The sequence below is a fragment of the Microtus pennsylvanicus genome, chromosome 7 (assembly GCF_037038515.1).
Source record: "Microtus pennsylvanicus isolate mMicPen1 chromosome 7, mMicPen1.hap1, whole genome shotgun sequence".
Classification (NCBI taxonomy): Eukaryota; Metazoa; Chordata; class Mammalia; order Rodentia; family Cricetidae; genus Microtus; species Microtus pennsylvanicus.
Genome location: NC_134585.1, coordinates 107,542,208 through 107,563,092, shown reverse-complemented (window position 1 = coordinate 107,563,092; position 20,885 = coordinate 107,542,208). Strand labels below are relative to the sequence as shown.

The 20,885-nt window shown below is 52.7% G+C and overlaps 1 protein-coding gene across 4 annotated transcripts in view; it reads right to left on the bottom strand.

Moving 5' to 3' along the window:
• Kcnc4 (potassium voltage-gated channel subfamily C member 4) overlaps positions 1 to 13,107 on the bottom strand; it is a 51,884-nt gene extending 38,777 nt beyond the window's left edge. For 2 of the 4 annotated variants that reach the window (XM_075981650.1, XM_075981651.1), the window contains exons 1-2: positions 11,588 to 12,415; positions 1,084 to 2,020 (exon numbers count right to left, since the gene is read on the bottom strand). In XM_075981650.1, coding sequence (XP_075837765.1) covers positions 1,084 to 2,020; positions 11,588 to 12,265 — 1,615 coding nt within the window. In that variant the 5' untranslated portion in view covers positions 12,266 to 12,415. Of the gene's footprint in view, positions 1 to 1,083; positions 2,021 to 11,587 lie in introns of all 4 variants that reach the window. The other 2 variants (XM_075981648.1, XM_075981649.1) reach the window with 2 other exon arrangements.
• Positions 13,108 to 20,885: the final 7,778 nt, after the last annotated feature.

Genomic DNA, 20,885 nt, shown 5'->3' with positions numbered 1-20,885 from the left:
TTTATCAAGGAAGATCCAGACCCCAGTTAATATCAGAGAGCACCTAGCCCCAACACATGTGATGGCTGCATGCCAAGGGTCACAAGTCTAAATGTCTCAACTCAGGCACCTCTCTGGAGAACTAGTCCCACTTCTAGAGTCTAACCAGGAGCTGCTGCCTCAGTCTCCCAGGTCTACCCAGCCCAGCCTCGGTGGCCTGACACCCAGTCACCCCCCAGACCTGGGCTTGTACCATTCCTGGGAGCTCTGCCCATTGAATCTGATAGTGCTTTTCCTGTCTTCTAATCTCTTTCCATGTTCTTGGGGACCAGGCTGATCTCCCTTCTGACCCAGGGCAGGTGAGCTTCCTGGAGTGGCCCTTCCATGGAAGGTCAGAATTTGATGCCCAGTCTTACTCCTGTCAGGACACAAACACTAGCACCTTCCATGTCCCTAACCCTCCCCCCATGCTTTTCCAAGACCCTGGGCTACTTCTTCCCTAGTTCCCTTCTACCCATGTCAAACCCTGAGCCCAAGACTCACTCCAGCTTTAGCTGAACAGAAGGCAGCCTCCCACGTGGTTACGTTATCACATCTATTAGGCCAAGAGACAGCAGACATGCATGTTGGGAAAGAAGTGAGTCATGTGTTGATGCACCTTGGAGGAGCAGCTGCCCTGGTCTCTGGCTAATCGGATCAGCACCGGCATTTGCTCTGACTTCTCAGAGTGAGGCACATTCACCCCTCATCTGGGGGCAGGACCCTGATATGTCATTGCTATTGACATGTTGTGCCTAGAGGGGAGGGGATTCTCAAACAAAACAAGGGGCCTGAGGAGGAACTAGAAACCCTGCCTTCTAACACACAGTCCTATACACTGCCATCACATCCAACACTGGAAGGACAATTCACTCCACAGACCCTGGTGTTCGCCACAATCATTAAACCATGGGACAAAACAACTGATCTTAATACGCTGCCCTCCTAGAGGCATGCCTGACACACAGCAAGTTTGCACAATATAGCACAGACACAAATATCAAGGGCCAAGGGAACTCCCTGACTACTTGGGGAAAAGGAGTCCTGTGCCTAAGCTCGACTTACCTGCCCGTTTCCTCTCAACCATACCCTCTTCCCGGGCAGGGGGGCTGGTGTCACTGTAGGTGCTGTCCCGGGGCGAAGTTTCCTCAGACTTGCAGTACATGGGTGACTCAAGCTGGGCTGGCCGCGGTACGTGCTTCTTTCGCTTCTTGGGCAGCTTTTGCTTGGCCATAGCCAGGGAGTAGTACATACCAAAATTGTTGACGATGACAGGCACGGGCATGGCAATGGTTAGCACACCAGCCAGTGCACACAGGGCCCCAACCAGCATTCCTGACCACGTCTTCGGGTACATGTCCCCATAGCCAAGTGTTGTCATGGTGACCACGGCCCACCAGAAGCCAATGGGGATGTTCTTGAAGTCGGTGTGGTCGTTGCCCCGTGGGTCAGATGGCCTGGCCCCGATTCGTTCAGCATAATAGATCATGGTGGCAAAGATGAGCACACCCAGGGCCAGGAAGATGATAAGCAACAGGAACTCATTGGTGCTGGCTCGGAGCGTGTGGCCCAGCACGCGCAGCCCCACAAAGTGGCGCGTGAGCTTGAAGATGCGCAGGATGCGTACAAAGCGCACCACACGCAGGAAACCCAGCACATCCCGAGCCGCCTTGGATGACAGGCCACTCAGTCCCACCTCCAGGTAGAAGGGCAAGATGGCCACAAAGTCGATGATGTTGAGCAGGTTCTTGACAAAGTCCAGTGTGTCTGGGCAGCACACAATGCGAACCAGGAACTCTAGAGTGAACCACATCACACACACACCCTCGATGTAGGTGAGGATGGGCTCTGTTTCTACCTCCCGCCGGAAGCGCACGCTGGTGATGTTCCCTACCCGGTGGATCTCTGTCACGTTGCGGTCGATGTTGAAGGCCTCGTGGGTCTCCAGGCAGAAGGTGGTAATGGAGACCAGGATGAAGAAGAGAGAGGCAAAGGCTACCACCTGTAGGTCAGGAGAACAGGGAGTGGTTGTCATGTCAGCAATAGTTGGCCTCATTGGAAACAGTGACTTCTACTCATGGAACAAGAGCGTACAGGTTACTAGCCCATTGCTGGTCAAGGGGAGGGAGTAAGGTAGAGACATGAGAGGATTTATCTGTACGCATGCACTGATGCTTCAGGGCAATGCTTCCCCTAATCTTTGCCAGGGTGCTCAGAAGACAGAGGAAACCACAAGTCAGGGTATCATAGCTTCTTGGTCCTGACTATTACAGCTCTGCCCAATTTATGCTTTAAGGCTTCTCAAATTGTGGTGTGTGGACAAATCAGTTGAAATCACCTGTTCCAGTGTGGCTAACTCAGGAGGTTTGGGGAAGGGTCTGTATTCCCCCCTTTCTAACAGGCTCCCAGGTGAAGGGTAGTCCACATACTACCCCCGGGATAATCAGGCTCCCAAAGTCGGGGCCTACACCAGAAGCATCAAGTGTGTGGAAACGGGTGAGACACGCAAATTTTAGCAACATAGACCTACTGAAAAGAAACTTGGAGGACACAGAACCTAAGAAGAACGTTAGGAAATCGTCTAGGTGACCCTGATATACATCAAGATAAAGGTCCGTTGCTTTAGGGGATGTCCAAAGACAAGGGCTGTAAGGAATACCCACTTTCTGCCAACTGACCCCTTTAACATGACCTGCCTCCATGACCCCGCCCCACCACCTAGAACCACCTTTTGCCTTGGTGGTAAATCCAGGAATGAAGACAAACATGGACTATGGTGATTGGAAGGAAAATGGCCCCCAGAGGGAGTGGTACTGTTAGGAGGTGTGACTTTGTTGGAGGAAGTGTGTCACTGTGGAAGCGGGCTTTGAGGTCTCGCATATGCTCGAGAGACCTCCCAGAATCCCAGACCACTTCTTGTTGCACACAAGTAAAGATGTAGGCCGCTCAGCTACTTCTCCAGCACCATGTCTGCCTGCAAATCGCCATATCGCACGATAATGATAATGGACTAAACCGCCGGAAATGTAAGCTACGCCAATGAATGCTTCCTTTATAAGAGCTGCCGTGGTCATGGAGTCTCTTCACAGCAACAGAAACTCTAAGCCATGGCCTACAACAGGAGGTTGAGGTGGGGAGGCCCTTAGAACAACCAGTGTCTCCTTTTCTGCAAACTGATGCTAGCGGGACCCTGAGCTTCCAAGTCAAATGAACTGTACTTATCAGGGCCAGAATGGCGGCAGCTGACCTGACAGCCGTGGGGATCTCAGCTAGAATGATGACAGCAGTATCAGGCAGAGGAACGGCTGGACTAAGTGTCCAGTCATGACGAATGGAGATGAGATTCATGTGTAACAACACCAATTACAGAGCCTTCATCTGTTATTCATGCCATGCCATTCGGTGACACTGTCAAGACACTCACTGTCAGGGTCCGCTCTCCTGCTACTGGTCCTGCTTGGTGGATGGGACGTGGCTTTCCCCGCTGGGTGGAGAACCTACACAGGTAACTGAGGGATTTTCGTGGCTGTACAACATTTGACGACTCCGTTCCTGCCCTGCCCTAATTTCTACCTGGCCATGTCCTTTTTGCCGCGCAGTGAGCACTCAGCTCTGCCTGTTGGGGTTTTCCTCATAGTGTGCTCACACTGAAAGGGAGTAGGCAATACAAGACACTAACAGAAAACACGGGGGATATGGAAAACCAGGCAAGACCCCACATCCCCAGAGCCCTCTGGGATAGAAGAAGTCAAGGAAGGAACTTTGGTCATGACATTCACCATCTGTTCTCTCCCCGGAACTATCAACCACCCTACCTGTGTCTCTGCCTTCCATCTCCTCAGTGACAAGGCAGACAGACCACAACTCCCCATTGCACAAAGGAAGAACTGATGGTCAGAGAGGCTGCATGTCTATTCTAGGACCACACTCCCCAGAGCACATAAGAACCGGGTATGACCCCAAAACCGTGCGGTCTGTACGTTCCTTTATACCATACCATCTTTACTATCCCCTGAGCAGAGCTGCTTCACAGGCCCAGGAATGCAGGCCCCGATGCAGCCATCACTTTCCTGGTGCCCACTAGTCCAGCAAGAGGATATGTGCCTTCCCAGGACAGGTCCCCCATCATAAGACAGGGTTCTTTCCCTTACTCTTTAGATGGGTTGAACATAGACAGCAGGGAGAGGAACAGGCTGGGGAAGTGGGTCCATCTCCCTACTTCTCCTCGGGAAAGTAAATTTCAAGTGCTTTTGCTGGCCTCGCTTTTTCTCCCCTGAGACATGGGCTGCCAAGACAACGCAGCCTACTGCAGGCTCTCCATGGCCATCCATTAGGAGCTGGTGACAGTGCCTGCCCGTGGCTGTGGAATACAGGGTCCTGGCTCCACCCTGTGCTCCAAGAAGCAGAAGGAATAAGAGTGAGGGGTTAGGACAGCACTTCCTGGTTTTGCCAGGAGGCATGGAAGCCCAAGCGCTCTCGCTCTCTCTCTCTCTCTCTCTCTCTCTCTCTCTCTCTCTCTCTCTCTCTTTCTCTCTCTGAGGGACCGTTAGCCAACAGAGTCTGCCCACCTGGGATCCTGAATGTGAGGTTAATTAGTGATGTGGAAAAACAAGGTCAGGCAGGTGCCCAGCCTTTGCCACAGCCTACATTCCTCAGCTGCCTCTGCCGCAGGTACTGATGGAAGGCCCAGACCACCTTCACGTGAGGCAGAAACATCCCCAACTCCTATGGTCTCTTTGGCTTTTTTTTTTTTCACAGAGCCATCCCAAGATTGCCATAAGGTGGTACAGGTCCTTTAGGGCCTCCAGTGACCTCCAGTATTCCTCTCCTCTACATTACTCTCAGGCAATTGTTTCCTAAGTGGTTGGCTGGTGTAATTAGAGCTTTTTGCCAGGCCTCATCTTTGAGGGAGGGATACTATTTCATTTCCCACAAGGCCCTTGACTCAGGCTGCCCAGGACAAAAGGGATCCCAAGAGACAGCAGCTACAGCAATAGCAACCTGCAAGGGGTCACGGCCTGTGTTTAAACTTTCGCCCCCATGAGCAGCAATTCTGTAGGTCTGTCAGTTGTGCCTGAGCCTCCCTCTCATCAGGCCTAGCACTGCCAGCCTGAGGGCAAAGCAGAGCTGAAGAGCCCAGGGCTGGTGGCATTAGCTGGGTGTCTGCCGTCTCTTACAATCAGTCGGGTAAGTGTGTGCCCTCGGTGCCATTCTCTCCTGGGACCGTACAAGTGCTCACCTCACACCCTCCCTGGGGGATGCATAAGCCGCACCACAGCAGGTGTCTAAAATCTGCTAAGTGCTGAGCTGAGGTGGAGGCAGTCTCTGGGGGAGCCTCCTCCTGCGTCTAAAACTGACAAGCCACCAAATCCTGAGAAGTTTATACAAGTCAACTCCCTTTCTGCTCTTGGAGACAAGGAAACCTGAAGGCTAGAAGCGGTTTGTCCTGGAGGCCATGGGTGAAACTGGCAGCTCTCTCCTTGGCAAGAGGACACAGGCTGTGGATTCTAACGGCAGTCAAAACTGCCCAGGCAGAAGACTGTTGGAGTGAACTGACTGTATCTGCTAGGGGAGGTAGCTGGGCCTCAGCACTGGGGATAGGAGACCCTGGATGTCAGGACAACACTCCTTCCAGCTCCCTGTTCCCCTGAGACACCCTCACACACGTGCCGGCTATTATGGCCTTCAAGGGACCTGCCCATCACTAAAGGCCCAAGTGTTGCAACTATCAACCCAGTTACCAGCTTTTCCTTCTGCTCCACTGTATTGGAACAAACGAAAGGTCACACTTTTGGGTTCAAACTGGGTTCTGTTATCAAATGCCTATGAGACCCCTGTGACTTTCTTAGCCCCAAGTAGCCTCTGAATCGTCATTTATAAAGAGGAAACTTGAATACCTACTATGTGCCACTATGCTGGGAACAGCAGGAAAAATCTAGAGAAACACTTCCGACTTTTGGATCTTACATCCTAGTGGATAGAAACTGCTGACAGACATCTTACATAGCATATCAATGGTATGAGCATTATGGAGGAAAAGAGAAGAAGAAGGAGGCTAAGAGAGAAAGAGAGCTAATTCAAACCGGATGGTCAGGCCAGATCACAAGGACAAGATGAAATCTGACTGTAGTGGTAAAGGAAAGAGAGCCCGAGGCAGCAGGAACAACCGTGCAAAGACCCCAAGTCTTAGAGGGGATGAGAGCAGAATCTACCTAGTGCGGTTGTTTGAGAACTAAAAGAAATGATACCTGTGAAATTTAGCACAGAGCCGGAGGGCCAGGAATCTGGCAGAGGCTGGGTGAGTGGAGAGGTGACAGACACTAGTCAATGGGAACTGAATACAACCAGTGGGGGCTGGGCAGGGGAGTCCAAGGAAGGAGGACCAGGGAGACAGATGGACAGATAAACATAAGGAGACTCATGCCCAAAACCTATATTAAGGAAGACGTGTAGGAGAAGGAAAAATTGAGAACACAGCCAAAGACGCTTGCAGAGGAAGAAGATCTGTGGAGACAGGGTGAGGGGCTGAGCCTCCTGGTGAAGTCAGATCTTAGTACCCAGGCAGTGCTGGGTACTAAGTGGTGAGCCCTGGGGTTAAAAGGAAGGAAGGAACAGGGCCTGTCAAGAAAGGCAGCTCCAAGCAGCTCCTGGCTCCTAAGTGAGACATACATGAGGCCCTATCCTAGCTGAGGGCCACTCCCCCTTTCTCTTTTTTATCAAACCTGGTTGTGAGCCAGCAATCCCTAGTTCCAGCAACTAGTGCTGCCCTTCCCCTGTGTTCACCCTTCCTGTGAGTCCTCAACCAAATGGGACCTGATCCAACCCAAGTCACTGTCCAAGAGCCTCTCGTTGGTCAAGTTCCATTCTGCCATGTCCCATGCAGACTTGCCTTCCCTGGCCAGACAATCCTGTCCCTGACTCTGCAGAGTTGGGCACCATGTGTTTCTATAGCAATGCCTCCTTTTAGCCATCATTCAAGGAGATAAGTCATTACCCCATTTAGAGGTGGGGCTTGTCACTCCTCTCTGCCTATTGGGCTTTATCTTTTACAATTACCATATCACCCATCACGACACATCTGCAATTACTGTTGCTGGTCCTTGTCACTAACGCCTCTCTACCTGCCCTAGCTCTCCCCAGACCACTGGCCTCTTCGTTACGTTTCTAGAACCCAGCCGCATGTAGCTACCATGGAGCAAGTGCATAGTCAGTATCTTCTAGATGCCTAGAACCGAGATAACTGTAGCTTCTTCTCACAGGACAGGCAAGCTGTCAGGAGAAGGGATCATTTAGCTACAGGACTGGGGCTAGAGGTGACAAAGGTATACCCAGGAGTACCTCCAGATTCCAGGGACCTAGCACCTTGACAACGCTCTAGAGTGGGCCAAACCTACTTCTGACGGGAGTCCTTGCTAAGCACTGGGTGACTACTTCATGGCCGGAAGGAAAATCAGCAGGGAGGTGGGCCATCGTGGTGGGTTGGTAGTACCCAGGCTGTTGGGAGTGGCTGGTACCCAGCATCTAGACTAACAATGTCCACTGTGGAGGTGAAGGGATCAAGGAGCTAGCTCTCCCCATGGCCCAGTTACCTAACTCTCTGCTCCTGTCTGCTTTCTCCTCGGATCTCCAAAAGAGGCTGTTTAATTTCACTCCCCTCCCCCACTCCACATTCTCACAAAAATGGTGACAAACAGAAACAACGCATCATCTATAGACAAGATGCTCTGAGGCAAATGTTGATCTCTTCAGAGTGAGGAAGAACCCGAGAGGAACCTGAGAGGCTGCCTGAGGCAGGATCCGCGGGGAGTCTTCAGCCCCTGACCACCCAGGGTGGGCTGGCACTACCCTGCTGGACTCATGTACAATGTTCACCCTGTACCCAGGCTCAGAGGGCACAGCATCAGTGGTGCCGGTCCTCACTCTGAAGCCCGTCATGACTACCATGGCTACCAACAATGTCAGACCTCTAAAGGGGCCCGAGTTTTGACCCCCTGCCCCACAACCTAATATTTATTTGTAACCAAGTCTGGCCTCTATTTTTTATCAAAGTTACCTGGTGAAAAAGTGAGAGCGAAGGGTCAGACCAAGGCAATTCTAGAAGTGATAAGAAATAAGGAGGGGCTAGGAGTCGAGTGGAGGAGGAGACTCTCCAGGGAGGGCCACCCCGAAGCCCTCCAGAAGCCAGAGACCCTTTCTGGGCTGGAGTTGCAAGGCAGGAGTAGCAGCAACAAAGTAGACTCTTGAGAGCTGAGATTGGATTCTAATGCTACGGGCTGTGCTGTCTAGGCAGGTGTCACTGTGACTCTGTGTTCTTATCTGTTCACTGAGGTGAACGATTCCTGCCTCTCCTGAGCCAGAGGAGGTAGCAGAGGAAAGCCCAAGCCAAGCTCCTGTCACACAACCTGAGAAAGAGAAACATTCGTGTCTAGCTGCCCTCCTGAGGCATTGGGGATCCTGTGATCAGCCCCTTCTATTCTGAAGAGAAACATGGAAAGAAAAAAGATCCAACCAAGAACCTTAGCCAAAAGAGAAGGGCCGTGGCCCTTTATACAGCTGATAGCTGAATTAAATCCATCGCAGCTTGGGACCTCTAAAGAACAGAACAAGGAAGCAAGGTAGCCCAGGGTCCCTGAGGTAGGCCTCTAGTCTGTTCTCAGAAGGAACAAGGCAAGATTCTATGGCTCTGAGTGCTGCACAAACCCCTCCTGGCCTCTCCTGGGTTATACAACAGCCTAAGGAAGCCTTTGCTCTGCTCCAGGGCAGTGTCCATGAGAGGCTGAAGACAGAACCAGCCTGCCCTCAGCTCAAGCCACAGAAACAGAACCGCAGGAGCGGCCTGACTGACGACAGTGGAGGCAGTAGGGGTGATCATCCTGCCTCAGAGCCTTCCTGAATGGACCAGCTGATAGCCCGGCCAGTAGCTAGGCAACAGGCTCTCCTAATTAGCTCAGTTCACTTTGTTGTTTGCGTCTGTTTTGCTCCTGACATAACGTACTATTCAAATGGCTGAACTGCTGTATGTGAAGAGACGCCTCAAGGCCGAGAGCACAGCTCCTCTGCCCTCACGTGCCCTCCTAGGTGACATTGTGAGCCTACAAAACCTCTAGTGTTGCAAACTCCTTCCGGGAAAACTGCAGCTGATTGGGATGGGATGCATGCATAGCCAACATCACAGAGCTCCTGTGGGGACAGTTCTGACAACTTGGGGGTCAGTGGAGAAAACAAATGCAGCTTCCCAACTCTCCCACTGGGCCCTCAAGTCTTAAGGAGTAACAGGGCAAGTGGCCCTTCTAATGTCCCCTCGGACTTCTGAGTGCCATTGGTTCCTGGGCTTCTGATGTTTATTCACAGTAGAGAAGAGGCTCAGGACTCCGAGCAAGGAGCTAGCCACTTCACCCAGCAAACAGCCTCACCCAGTAGAGAAGGCTTGTGGTAGTTACAGAGTAAGGAGCCTCAGCTTTGATTCAAAGCCCTGCAGGACTGCTGTAATCCCAGGTCAGTGGTTTACTTGCTCCCAGCCTCCATCTGTTAACTGGACATTGTTTAAAGTTCTTTAGGAAGAGTAGAGATTAATGTAATGTCTTCACAGCAAAGTATTGGTACAGGATGCTCAATAAAGAGTTGTTATTCATTTTTTAATAAATTGTGTATTCTCACTTATGTGACCAGAATGGTTCAGAACTGGTCTCTGCCTGTGTTCCTCAGCTGTGGGCAAGTCTTTTGACACGTGTCAGCCAGAGCTCCACAGCGTTATTCCCATCCATGCTAATGATCTGAAGGTTAGAAACTAAGGATGGCTTTGGCCAGACAGTTAATGTGTTCGAATCCTGGTTCTTTCCCTACCTAAATGGGAGAACTAACCCTCTACTTGATGGTAGAGTCTCTCGCAATTACGGAGGGAAAAAGGAAGCAGGGGCCCCAGAATGCTCAGAAATAGGGCCCAGTTCCCTCAGTCATCTCTTCCCATAAAAGCTTCCCTGGTTTGGGCCCCTTTCTGCCTCCTCCCTGCCCCATGACTTTGAAAAAGTCTCAATGGCTTGTGATTGTCTCTCTCTCCTAGTAAAGACAAACTAAGGGCCATCAGGGTTAATAAACTCCCAGCAGGGGTGCACTGGCCAGAGGCATTGCTGTGCTCCCCACTTCTTAGCTGGTTTTCAGGACCACAAAGCTTTAAACCAAAGCAGCTAGAATAGACAGGGCCTGAAAAGAGTCCAGATTTCCAGTGGCTACTTAAAGTCCCAGCACTGCGTGGAACCTCTGGTTAGGATCTCCACCTCCTTTCTCTTCCAGGGAGGAGCTGCATTGCCCTGGCTTGGTATTTATACCAGCCTAATGCATCCCTTTAGCTGAATTCTTCAACCCTCCACTCTCCCCTGGGTAGGAAGTGGAACTTTTTCTCCCATGACTAGGGTGAGGACCGGTCCGTGGGGTGTTGAGGGGACAAGGCTCTGAGACTCACTAACATGACAACCTGGGACGCCAAAGGAGCCAATCAGACCAGCTTCAGCTCACAGAAACAGATCTCAAACACAGCTTGTCACCCTGTCTCTCTTTTCTTTCTCCTGTCTCCTAGACAGCTCTCAGCCAGCTTTGAGGCTAAGGTCCATGAGAGCAGATACCAGCCTGCAGGCTTTTTTGATTTTAAATATCTAAAGCCTTCTTCAGGGTTTTAGCTGCCCAAGCATGCCGTAGTGAATGAATACATATCTTTCTAGCACCCCCACCACCACCACCACCTTCAGGGTAGGGACTAGGTCTTGTCTAAATCAACCTGTTTCCCCTTCTCCCCACACAGCCATTTCCAGTGTAACCTGAACCAGGGCTTTCTGGGAAGCCACTTTGTGCTAGAGCAGAGAGAAAAGAGCAGTGACGAGTCTGATACCATCACTAGCAAGCTTGTGGCTATCCAGTGTCCTGGGACCCTGAAGAGCCCAAAGCAGTGGCTTTATCCTGTCCACCACAGAGAGGCCAGACTATGACAGAGGTGTGGAAAGCCTTGGGACAGGGCCTGCTCCCTGGAAGAAAGGTCCTAGACCAGGAAAGGTTTGGGCTCTGAGGATCTCTGCTTCTTATGAGCTGGGCATTCTGGAAACTATGCCCCCTTCTCTGCGATGCTTAGCTGCCTGCACAGGGAGCTGCTAGCAAGATGGAAACAGGTAAGTGTCCAACCCAATCCACGAATTCCTTCTCTCGATCCTGCCTTACTCCCTGCAAAAAAGGCCAAATTCAAGCACTCCAGGACTGCGGTCCTGTACAGGGCAACTACGCTGACCAAAGAGGAGCAAGAGAAGCCAAGTTGAAGGCATGCCACTCACTGAGGGGCATGTGGCAAGGCCGACAGCTGGGATTAGGTCCAAGGAGAGAGTCAAGTGTGTGCAATCTCCTAATGGAGCATGCAGGAGGGAGGGGTGACTTCCAAGGGCCCATGAGGGAACTGGGAGGCAGGCAGGTACAGTCTCCCAGGTATGTCAATCTCCTTCCACCTCCCCGCCCCCATCGGACCCACCAATACTAGCACCAAGAGCCCACTGGACACTGAGATGGGGAGACCCTGGCTTCTGCCACTCACCCTGGCTGCCCGGGATGAGTAGGGATCCTCGAAGAGCGCCCACATTCGGGGCTGCCAGCCACGGCAGCCCCCGGATCCAGCACCAGAGCCCGCGCCTCCCTCATGGGGGCCCAGACGCTGCAAGGCCAACTCCCGCTCATCGTCGCCAGCCTCATCGCTGGGCCCTGCGCCACCCCCGCCCCCGTCCGGGCTCTCGAAGATGTCCAGTGCCTCTTCAGCATCGCGGTGCTGCCTATAGGTCATCCAGCAGCAAGGCTCCACATCAGTTTCATCAATACCCCAGAAGGTGAGCTCTTCCTCGAAGAGAGGCCCACAGACGTCGGCGGGGCAGTGCAGCTTACCGGTACGGTAGTAGTTGAGCACATAGGCAAAAACACCCGGGTGCCGATCAAAGAAGAACTCACAGCCCCCGCCACCGCTGCTGCCGCTGCTGCCTGCACCGCCGCCATCCGACTCCTGCCGACCCCCGCCGTCGGGATCCGCCAGCCAGGCAAGGCGGGTGCCGGGTAGAGTGCGCAGGGTGCTGCGGTAGGTCTCATGTCGCGTGCCGCCCACGTTGATGATGATCTTCTCCGACGCCTCGCCCTTGGCCATCTCCTCCTTCAGACATGTTTTGGACGGAGGCTTGTTCCCCGACTTGCGCCCGCGGTAGGAGGAGACACACACCGAGCTGATCATAAGAAGCGCTACGGGGCTCCGGCTTGGGGCGGCCGCTGCCCTCCAAACACCCTTCCCAAGGAGGCAGCGTCAGACCGGGGAGGGGGAGGAGACGAGGAGGAGGTGGAGGAGGAGGAGGTGGAGGAGGAGGCAGGAGGCAGTGGCGGCCCCTTCTGCGGCGTGGCTCTGCCCCTGCCTCCCTCCCTCCCCCCACCCCAGGGCGCGGAGCAGGAGGAGTTGGGTTTCTCTGGTGTACAGGTGGTTGGGATTTGGTCAGGCAGAGCCTAGGGAGGCAGGAAGTGGAGACCAGGGTCGAGGACTCAAGCCAGGGGTCCCGGGAGGTAGGGGCAAGCCCAAGGATGCTCGGGGCCGGGGACACGCCCCCAACCCCAGAAAGACGGAGAAGCGCACAGTCCCGGAGCACTGCGAGGGTCCGCGGCGCGCGCGCTCACACTCACGCGGGCCGCCTTTTGGCTCCCAGTCCGCGTCGAGCCTGAAGGCAGCTGGTTTTCTCCGGGTGGCAACGGCGGCGGCGGCAACGGCAGCAGCGTAACAGCAACAAGTCCTCGGAGCGGCAACCGGGGCCAGGCGGATGCTCTTAGGGTAGCCGGAGCTCTGCGGGGCCGGGCAGTGTGCGGTCAACTCGAGGCGGCGGTGGCTGCATGTGGCCTCTTCCCCCCATTCATAAATCCAGCGCGGAGCACCGATGGCGGGCGGGGCTGAACCGAGCGAGAGGGACCGGCGGGCGGGGGCTGTGTAGGACCAGGCGGCAGCAGGAAAACAAGCACGCCCGCAGCAGAGAGCCCGGGTCCTGCGTCCGCGGCCGGGATCTGCGCCGGGCTGGATGCCGCGCTGCGGGGGCCGCAGCGGGACGAGGGGGGGCTCAGACGGGGCGTCCTGCGCGGCGCAGAGCCTGGAGGGCGGGGCTGCTCTGAAGAATCTGGCACCCGGCGCTGGCGAAGGAGTATCCCGGGCGGCGGCCGAATGGCCAAGGACACCTGCAGGCTTCCAGGGCCGCGCCAAGAGGGAGCCTCAGCGCAGCGCCCCGGCGCCGGGTTCCTGCGATCTGGCGGCGGCGCCGGGAGCCGCGCCATCTACGCGTCTGCCCATCTCCGGGCGGGGTGCCGGCCTTGGCTCGCTGTTAGGGGCGGGCGCGAGGTGGTCTAAGGGAGGGAACGCCTGGGCGCCAGAAGAATGGGGCTCCGAGGGTTCTGCGTCTCCCTCCCGCGATGGCAGCGGTTTTGGCGCTCCAAGTGGCGCCTTTTCCTCGCGGCCCCGCCTGACCCCAGCGCACCCTCCGCGGGGCGGGATGGGCGCGGCGCGGCGCGGCGCCGGGCCGATTAGGTGCGTTGCGGAGCTCGGGCGGCGGAGCTCAGCCTTCCTCTTCGCATTCCAAACCAACCGAGGCGCGTACCCCGCTCACAGCTAGTGCCCAGCGCCGCGCGCCGCCCCTGCGCGCCTCCGCCGCCATCCCCTCTCGCCCCTCTCCCCGCCTCTCCCTAGCCCTCAGCTCCACCCACTGCAGCCCTTGGTGACACTCAAACGGTCTCGACTCCTGACCTCTAACCTCTCTCTTTCTCTGAGCCTCTTCACACAGAACCTAACCTGTGTCTCGCTTGCAGCTAACCCGGTGGTATTGTTGCGGTTTCAGTGCTTCATTGTGGCCGAGTGGAATCCAGGATGGAATAGAGTGGGAAGGCTGTACATCAAAGAAGCTGTCCTCTCCTCCTCCGGAAACACTGTTTAGGGCCTTCTGACCACCATGGCCCGTATCTTGGGTGCTTTAGATCTTGATAGTCATGATCTCTGCCATAGTCCTCACAGCCTCCACCTTGGAGCCAGGACAGCATGTGCTGAGCAGGGAAGTGCTTTGGGTCTAGGTGGAGGGAAGTCCTAAACCTGAGGCTCTCCTTGAAGAAATGGTGAGTGTGGCCGTGAAGATCATCAGGTTGAAGGCCCTGCTCCCTGTTGCTATGAAGGGACCACAGGAAGTGCCACACTCTGCCTTATGCCGTCTTAGGATGCTATTACTGTCCCATTCCTTGCAGTTTGTCTTTTCCTGTGGTTCGTCTTCTCTCCCTGTCTCTGGGCTCCTCTAGGCTGCACTGTTTTTTTCATATTGCCTCTGAGGACCCATTTGCTAAGTAATTGAGAAGCTGCCATATCCAAAACATGAAGCATTGGATCTTGCTGGCCGTGTCCCAAGAGCAATTTCCATTTTCATTGGTTTTTAGTTATTTTTTTTAAGCCCAGAACCACACCTATGTCTTTACTCTCCTCCCTCTCCATCTCCTTTGCCTCTCTCTGCTGCAGGCACTCTGCGTGATATGAAGAGGAGGTTTAAACAGAATGCAGGATGATTGACACACCATACCTCATACTACATGTGTACCATCCGATTTCTGGATGAGGCGAACAAAACAATAAACTATCCGCAAGCCTGGGGCTTGCCTGTTCTTCAGAGAGAGGTTAAAAGTCCAACATAAATGCAAGGGATTTTTATAAGCAAGGGTCTCATCATGAATGAAGTAAATAATAATAATAATCTTTGATGATTTGAACTAGCACGCAAGCGAGGGCCACACCCTCATCTTCACCTCAGTCAGAAGCGCTCATTTGTGGGATTCTCTTTGTGCACCCCCGACTCCTCAGACACGCTGTAGGGATTTCAGAGTTTGGCTGCAGCAAAAACAAATTTTGCAACATGATTGAGAAAATCCCCATCTCTAGCCCAAGGAAACCGCTGTCCAGTTTGTGCGTCCATCTGCAATCCTAGTGGGGTGGTGATGAGTGTCTGCAGAGAATGCAGGAGGAACCCAGCCAGGAAGAAAAAAAGGCCACAAAATCAGAGAGGGAGATGAGAAAGCTGGTCTGGAGCTAGGGGGTCCCAAGAAGAACTCAAGAAAAGAATTGGTAAAGGTGGTCTAGGAGGAGGGCCAGCCCCTACTGACAGTTTATCCTAAAGCTCTGGATTAACCCACTTCATGGGCCTTTTTCTCTGGGCTAGTAAGGTTGGCACGCAAAAGCCTATTGCTCTCATCTCTGTGTGTGAGGTAATGCTATTATTCTCTTCCAAAGCTACACTCCTGAAAAATGTGAGCCCCCTGCCCTGCTGTGAGTGGGTGGGTGCTGCCCCCTGGTGGTGCTTAACTAGCTTGTCCTCTGCTCCAAGCTGTTAGGTGTGTAGGAAACAGGCAGTTTGCTATTGGTTCCTAGTAGCTGCTGGTCCATGGATTCCTGCTGATTCCAAGACCTCAAGGCTTAGCCCCACCCTAGCATACCCAGGAAAATGCCCACCCTCTCTGTTTTTCATTTCCTAAGATCCTGACAGCGTACAAAAGTAAGCAAGCCTACTTCCAACCCCTGCTTCACCCCGATCCTCTCCCCAACTTCACCCTGCGGCTTCATCCTACAGCTCTCTCTCCATCTTAGTCTTTCCTCTACTTTTCTCACCTGGGATTTTTCTTTTTGGCTGTCAACAAGAGCATCTAGAGCCAGTTCACACTGTGGAATCAGATATCAGTGTTCCCTAGCTAGAATTAAGGGGTCAGCCAAAGAATAAGGGCAGAAGGCAAAGCCGAAATCCAGAGTGATGACGGTACATGCTCTCGAGCTCCTGTATCCTTTGTAGGGCTCTCGAAGAAGCCTCTCCCCTCCTTACAAAGGCCAAAAGGAAACGGAAAGGCTAAAATTAAAGTCTTTCCCCCATTTAGAACATGCATATGGTCTCCCTCTTGGGGGTAACAGGTGCTATCTGACCTGTCTTCCACCGTCCTTTGGGATCCCCTTTTCTGAGAGGTTCCAGGCCAAGGAACTGGCCTATGGCGATCAGGGCAAAGTCATAATCCTTTGGTGCTCACTCTCTTAGCATTCCAGATCCTGCCAGGGACCAACCAACCCCTCCTTTTTCAGATCCAGGCCAAGGAGCCAGCATCCTTTCCCAGCATGCCCCGCTCCCTCTCGGCCCAGCAAATTGAATTGCTTTATCGGAGCTCATCACCAGGCACATGTGGCAGGCCTTCATTCTGTGCAGGGTGAGGAGGGCGGGCAAGAGAAGACTGCAAAATTGTTTGCTCAACAGCTCATCTTATTCTTCCACTCCCACCCCCAGGCTCTCGGGCTCCAAATCATATGGGAGAGCTGTCTCAGGAAGGGTCTAGAAAGAATGTACCTAAGACAATGGCCCAGAGCCCTGTGGGCCATGTGGAGGCCAGCTACACTGATTCTGACAAGAGCTTCAGGCTCTTGTATTGCTTTAAAGATCTCAGGGAACTCCAGGCACCCTTTGATGCCCTTCCATCTCTTAAAAGGAAGAGACCAGAAAGGTGCAGATCATAACTCAGGCTGGGTCAGACCTCAGGGCTTCAGAAACTGGCTTAGTGTCATAGGGCTGGGCTGGAAGGGAGCAGGGCATGCTGGGAGGGACCCAGTGCTACCTCAGAGGCATGTTCCTGTTAAGGGATTTCAGGTCTATGCAGCAGCAGTGAACCTTGGAGATGGAGCTACACAGCTGGGTTTGGGCCCCAAACAGAGAAAGCACGGAAGCTTATGTGGTCTCCACGTGTAGGACAGTGTAAATGAGAATCACAGAGGCAGCTTAAGGGACCCCTCCAGGCATTTTCCCCTCAAGGCTGTTGGGCTCTGGGAGGCAGCTGGGACTGAGGAGTGTGTACACACACACACACACACACACACACACACACACACACGCACGCACACAGTGCGGGGCCCAGCTGGCATGACTCCCTGGCACTCAACATCTCTCCATCCAGAAAAGTACAGATTCCTCCTACCTGGGCTAAGTTCCAAAGGAGCAGGTTCCTTCCAGCAGAGTAGTTAATTAGTACTGATGGGCCGGATCCCCTCCAGCAGGATCCTGGAGAAAGGGGAGCAGCTGTCTGGAGAGACAACTCAAACCCAGGCTCTTGTTAGGTCAGTCATAAAGTGCACAGATACAGCCCTTCTGACATGAGGGAAGACCCTGGGAGCCTGGGAGTGGCCCCCTACCAGGTCCTTCTGCTGTGCATGGAGTGATCTTATTCATGATACATTTTCTGTTGACTTGCTCGTCTTCTCCCCAGCTCCCAGGTTCCTTCCCACCTAAGCTAGTGTGCCTGGCACCACAGGAAGGTGGACACACCAAGTCTCATTGTGATTGTACAAGACAAGGAACCCTGCCTGATCCGAGCCTTTGTGCAGATTCTCAGTGGTTAGTACAATTCTAGGCACTCTGAATACCTGTGCCATGCCCGATGCAAGGGATCAGAGGAGGAAGGTTAGAAGCAGGAGACAGTTGGGGTCCCTCCCATCAGGGCCTTGCAGCGTGGGAAACCATCCACTGGGTTGGATTGGGAAAGCAGGCTTTGGCCGCGGTTTCCCCTCTGCTTGGTTGTAGGAATTCTTACCCCTGGCTTCTATATCCTCAACTGTTATATGAGGTGATTTGGTCAGAGAAGCCCTCAGATTCACTTCCTGGTTATTTTCACTGTGAAACAAATTGACCTAAAATGTAAGTTTAACAGTCATTTTCTTTCATTCATTCTTGTTTATGGGCCATAAAGGTAGGAAGGGCTCCATTGAGCAGTGCTTGGAACTCATGCAACTGCAACCACACGTCCACTGGTACTGCAAATCCATGAGGCTCCTGAGCCGAGTGTTCAATACGACACACTCCCATGGCTGGTGGTTGACACGGCCATCAGCTAAGAGCTCAGCTGAAGCTGTCAATAGAAGCATAAACACACGGCTTCTAGCCCTATTGTCTCTGTGAGGTACCAGGGCTAACCTTACAAAGCAGCGAGCTCCCCCAGGAACCATTATCCCTCATGGCTTCTAGCCTTGTAGTCTCTGGTACCAGGGCTAACTTCACAAAGCAGCGAGCTCCCCCAGGAACCATTATCCCTAGAACACCGCGAGGAAGTGGAACTCTCCTTGTTGATGCAGCCTTCCTTGCAAGTCACATAGTATTATTTCCTCCATTTTCTGCTGGTCAGAGGGGGGATTTGCTTGCCCAAATTCAAGAGGAAAGGTAGAGAAACTTCTTGATGGGAGAAGGGTTAAAGAATCCTTTGAAAATTCACCAACAAATGAGCCTCCACATTCCTGGAGCTTATAGCGTTCTTTAGCCCATGCCTATGGGCTGGATGAGGCTCTGTGTCTGGCTGTGGCTAAGGAGCAAACACAACCCTGGTGGGATTAGTGAGCTCCCACTTCCCTGGAAAGGGACATTCTCTTTTTTCCTTCCTTGGCTTCTTCCTGAGTTAGGCTGAGACTGTCTTTTAACAATGGTCCTAGGATGCTAGTTTATTGCACGGGTAGATGCACTCACCCAGGTTTGGAATCGAGAAGAGAGCTGTGCTTACTTATCATGTGTTAGAACCCCCTATGGAAAAAAACTTCTCTGCTAGGTTCCAACTGGTACCTCAGGAGTCCGTTTATTTCTTCCAGCATCTCAAGGAAGAGATTTTATTGTCATACAGGGCTCAGAAGGTTAAGTGGTCTGCCCAAGGTTGGTGAGAGACTCATGATTGGAACAACTTCACACTGCCTGCCCCTGGGGTGAAAATGGGGCAGAAACTCCCTCGTGTTCTTCAGCATGCCCTTATCATCTTCTTGCTGCTCACTGCCTCCATTCAGGCCCCGAAATTTAGCTGCTCACCTCATTAGGAGAGATTCCCTGTGTGTCTCAGTTCTGCACTTCATACTGAGATCCTTTCAGGAAAAGCATCCACAGACATGCCCGCGATGGATAATGGAGACATCCGATGCCCCAGAGTGGGCTTGTTATATGGGTGTCCTCCCATTTCTAATCTACAGTGAGGTCTGGGTGCTCTATGAACAGCTGCCAAGGCCCATAGAACATGGTGGAGGTGAAATATCCCCAAGCCCAGGCCTCAAGAAATAGGCAGCTTCCAGCTGAGCTTCCATTGTTTTTATTTTTATTATTTATTTTTTATTTTTTGCTCTTGAAATGGTCTCCCCAGGCACTGTGAGCCATCAGGTGAGAATCTGGTCCCAGAAATGAACTGTGTCAGAAAGGTCAGTTGCAGAAAGTCACTCTGATCAGCAAGCCCAGCTGAACCCCACTCCTACCCATTTCTACGCAGGAATTAGATATTTGATGCATGTGAGGAAAGGCTCCCTTGGGACTTCCAGACCAGCTCTTCCATGAACTGAATACCCCTTAGTCCCCACTGATCTACAGGCCTAATCCATACTGGAATTCCCCATTCACAAAATCATGAGGTATGGTATGATGGTTATTTTAAAATTTGGACTGACTCGGAGTACGGCAAAAGATTATTGATTCAGGGTGTGTTATCTCCTTCAAACTATTCTCTCCCCCTCTTCTTCTTCCCCCTCCCCTCTTCCAAATTAGAAAAGGTAGGCTCAGAGAGATTAAGTAACTTGCCTAATGTCTCTCAGGAAAAACAAGACCATCCTGACACTTAAACTTTACTTTGAGGACTTGGCTTCAGAGCTCCACTGCCGTGAAGCCCTTATATAGTGTCTTAGGGTCCGTGTACCCCTCCTGGAGGGATAGCTGCCATTTCAACCAAATTTCCCAGAAATCTGAGTACCTGTATATAGAATGATTTGTCCAACACTGGGACATTCCCTTGTCTGAGAGATAAGTAGGGGGATTTGATGGGACAAAAGAGGTGCCTCCTTGGTCAAATCAGGGCACTGGGTGCTGATTTGCCTGTTGTGGGGGTGTCTCTGGCTAACATGGAGTCTGCCCCATGGTGCATTCTTAATGTTTATTATGAATACTCTGCAGAGTCCGTGACAGTTGAAGAGGAGGTTTCCCAGGCTAAAACGTGGACAGAAAGGGGTTCCTGCCACCTGGTGGCTGCTCGTGGAACAACGGGAGACAGGGACAGGAAATGGAAGGTCCCTTTGGAGGGCCCTGCTGAATGAGACAGAGAAGGCATGGTGGGCAGCGTTGATCCAGACCAGGATGGGGCTGGAAGAGAGTGAGGTTCTTCCCGAGACTGTGCTCCTAGTGGAGGCAAGAAAGGGGCTTCTCCGCCACCAGCTCTCTCTGTTCTTCACGGTCCTGCATTCAGTGGGTGCTTATATAACAAAACTTGGGGTATCACACCTTATACTTCACCTGTAGCTTCCGCTGAAGATTCCAAAGGACAGCATTTGCAGTGTGTGTGTGTGTGGGGGGGGACTCTCAGCACTTAGAGCACGGCTTTCTGGAACCAGCCCACTTCCCTAAGGACCAAGTCAGGCCCCTGCCTTTTGTGTTCCCCATAGACCTCTGGTACTGCACCCTTGCAGAGTGTACATATGTTGCTTTTCCCTGAAGCCAGGCAGAGGAATGACCCCTGAAAAGTCCTGGAAGAGGACACTGAGCAGCACATTCTCATATTAGACAGAGCCTCATTTTCCTCGCCAGAAAAAAAAATGTAGGTTCCAAACATTTCCCTCAGAGAAAAAAACTTAGCTGTACAGTCGCTGAGACATAGTAAGGCCAAGAACAGTGCGCACATCGTCAATACCTAGGGAAGCTCCCAGGAAACTGGATATCCATCCTCAAATTTCTCAGCCAGCATCCATGAGAATAAAATCACACTTTTGTCCCAAAGCTCCCCTCAGCTCCCCGCACCCGTGTAAGAAAGGCAAGAGAGAG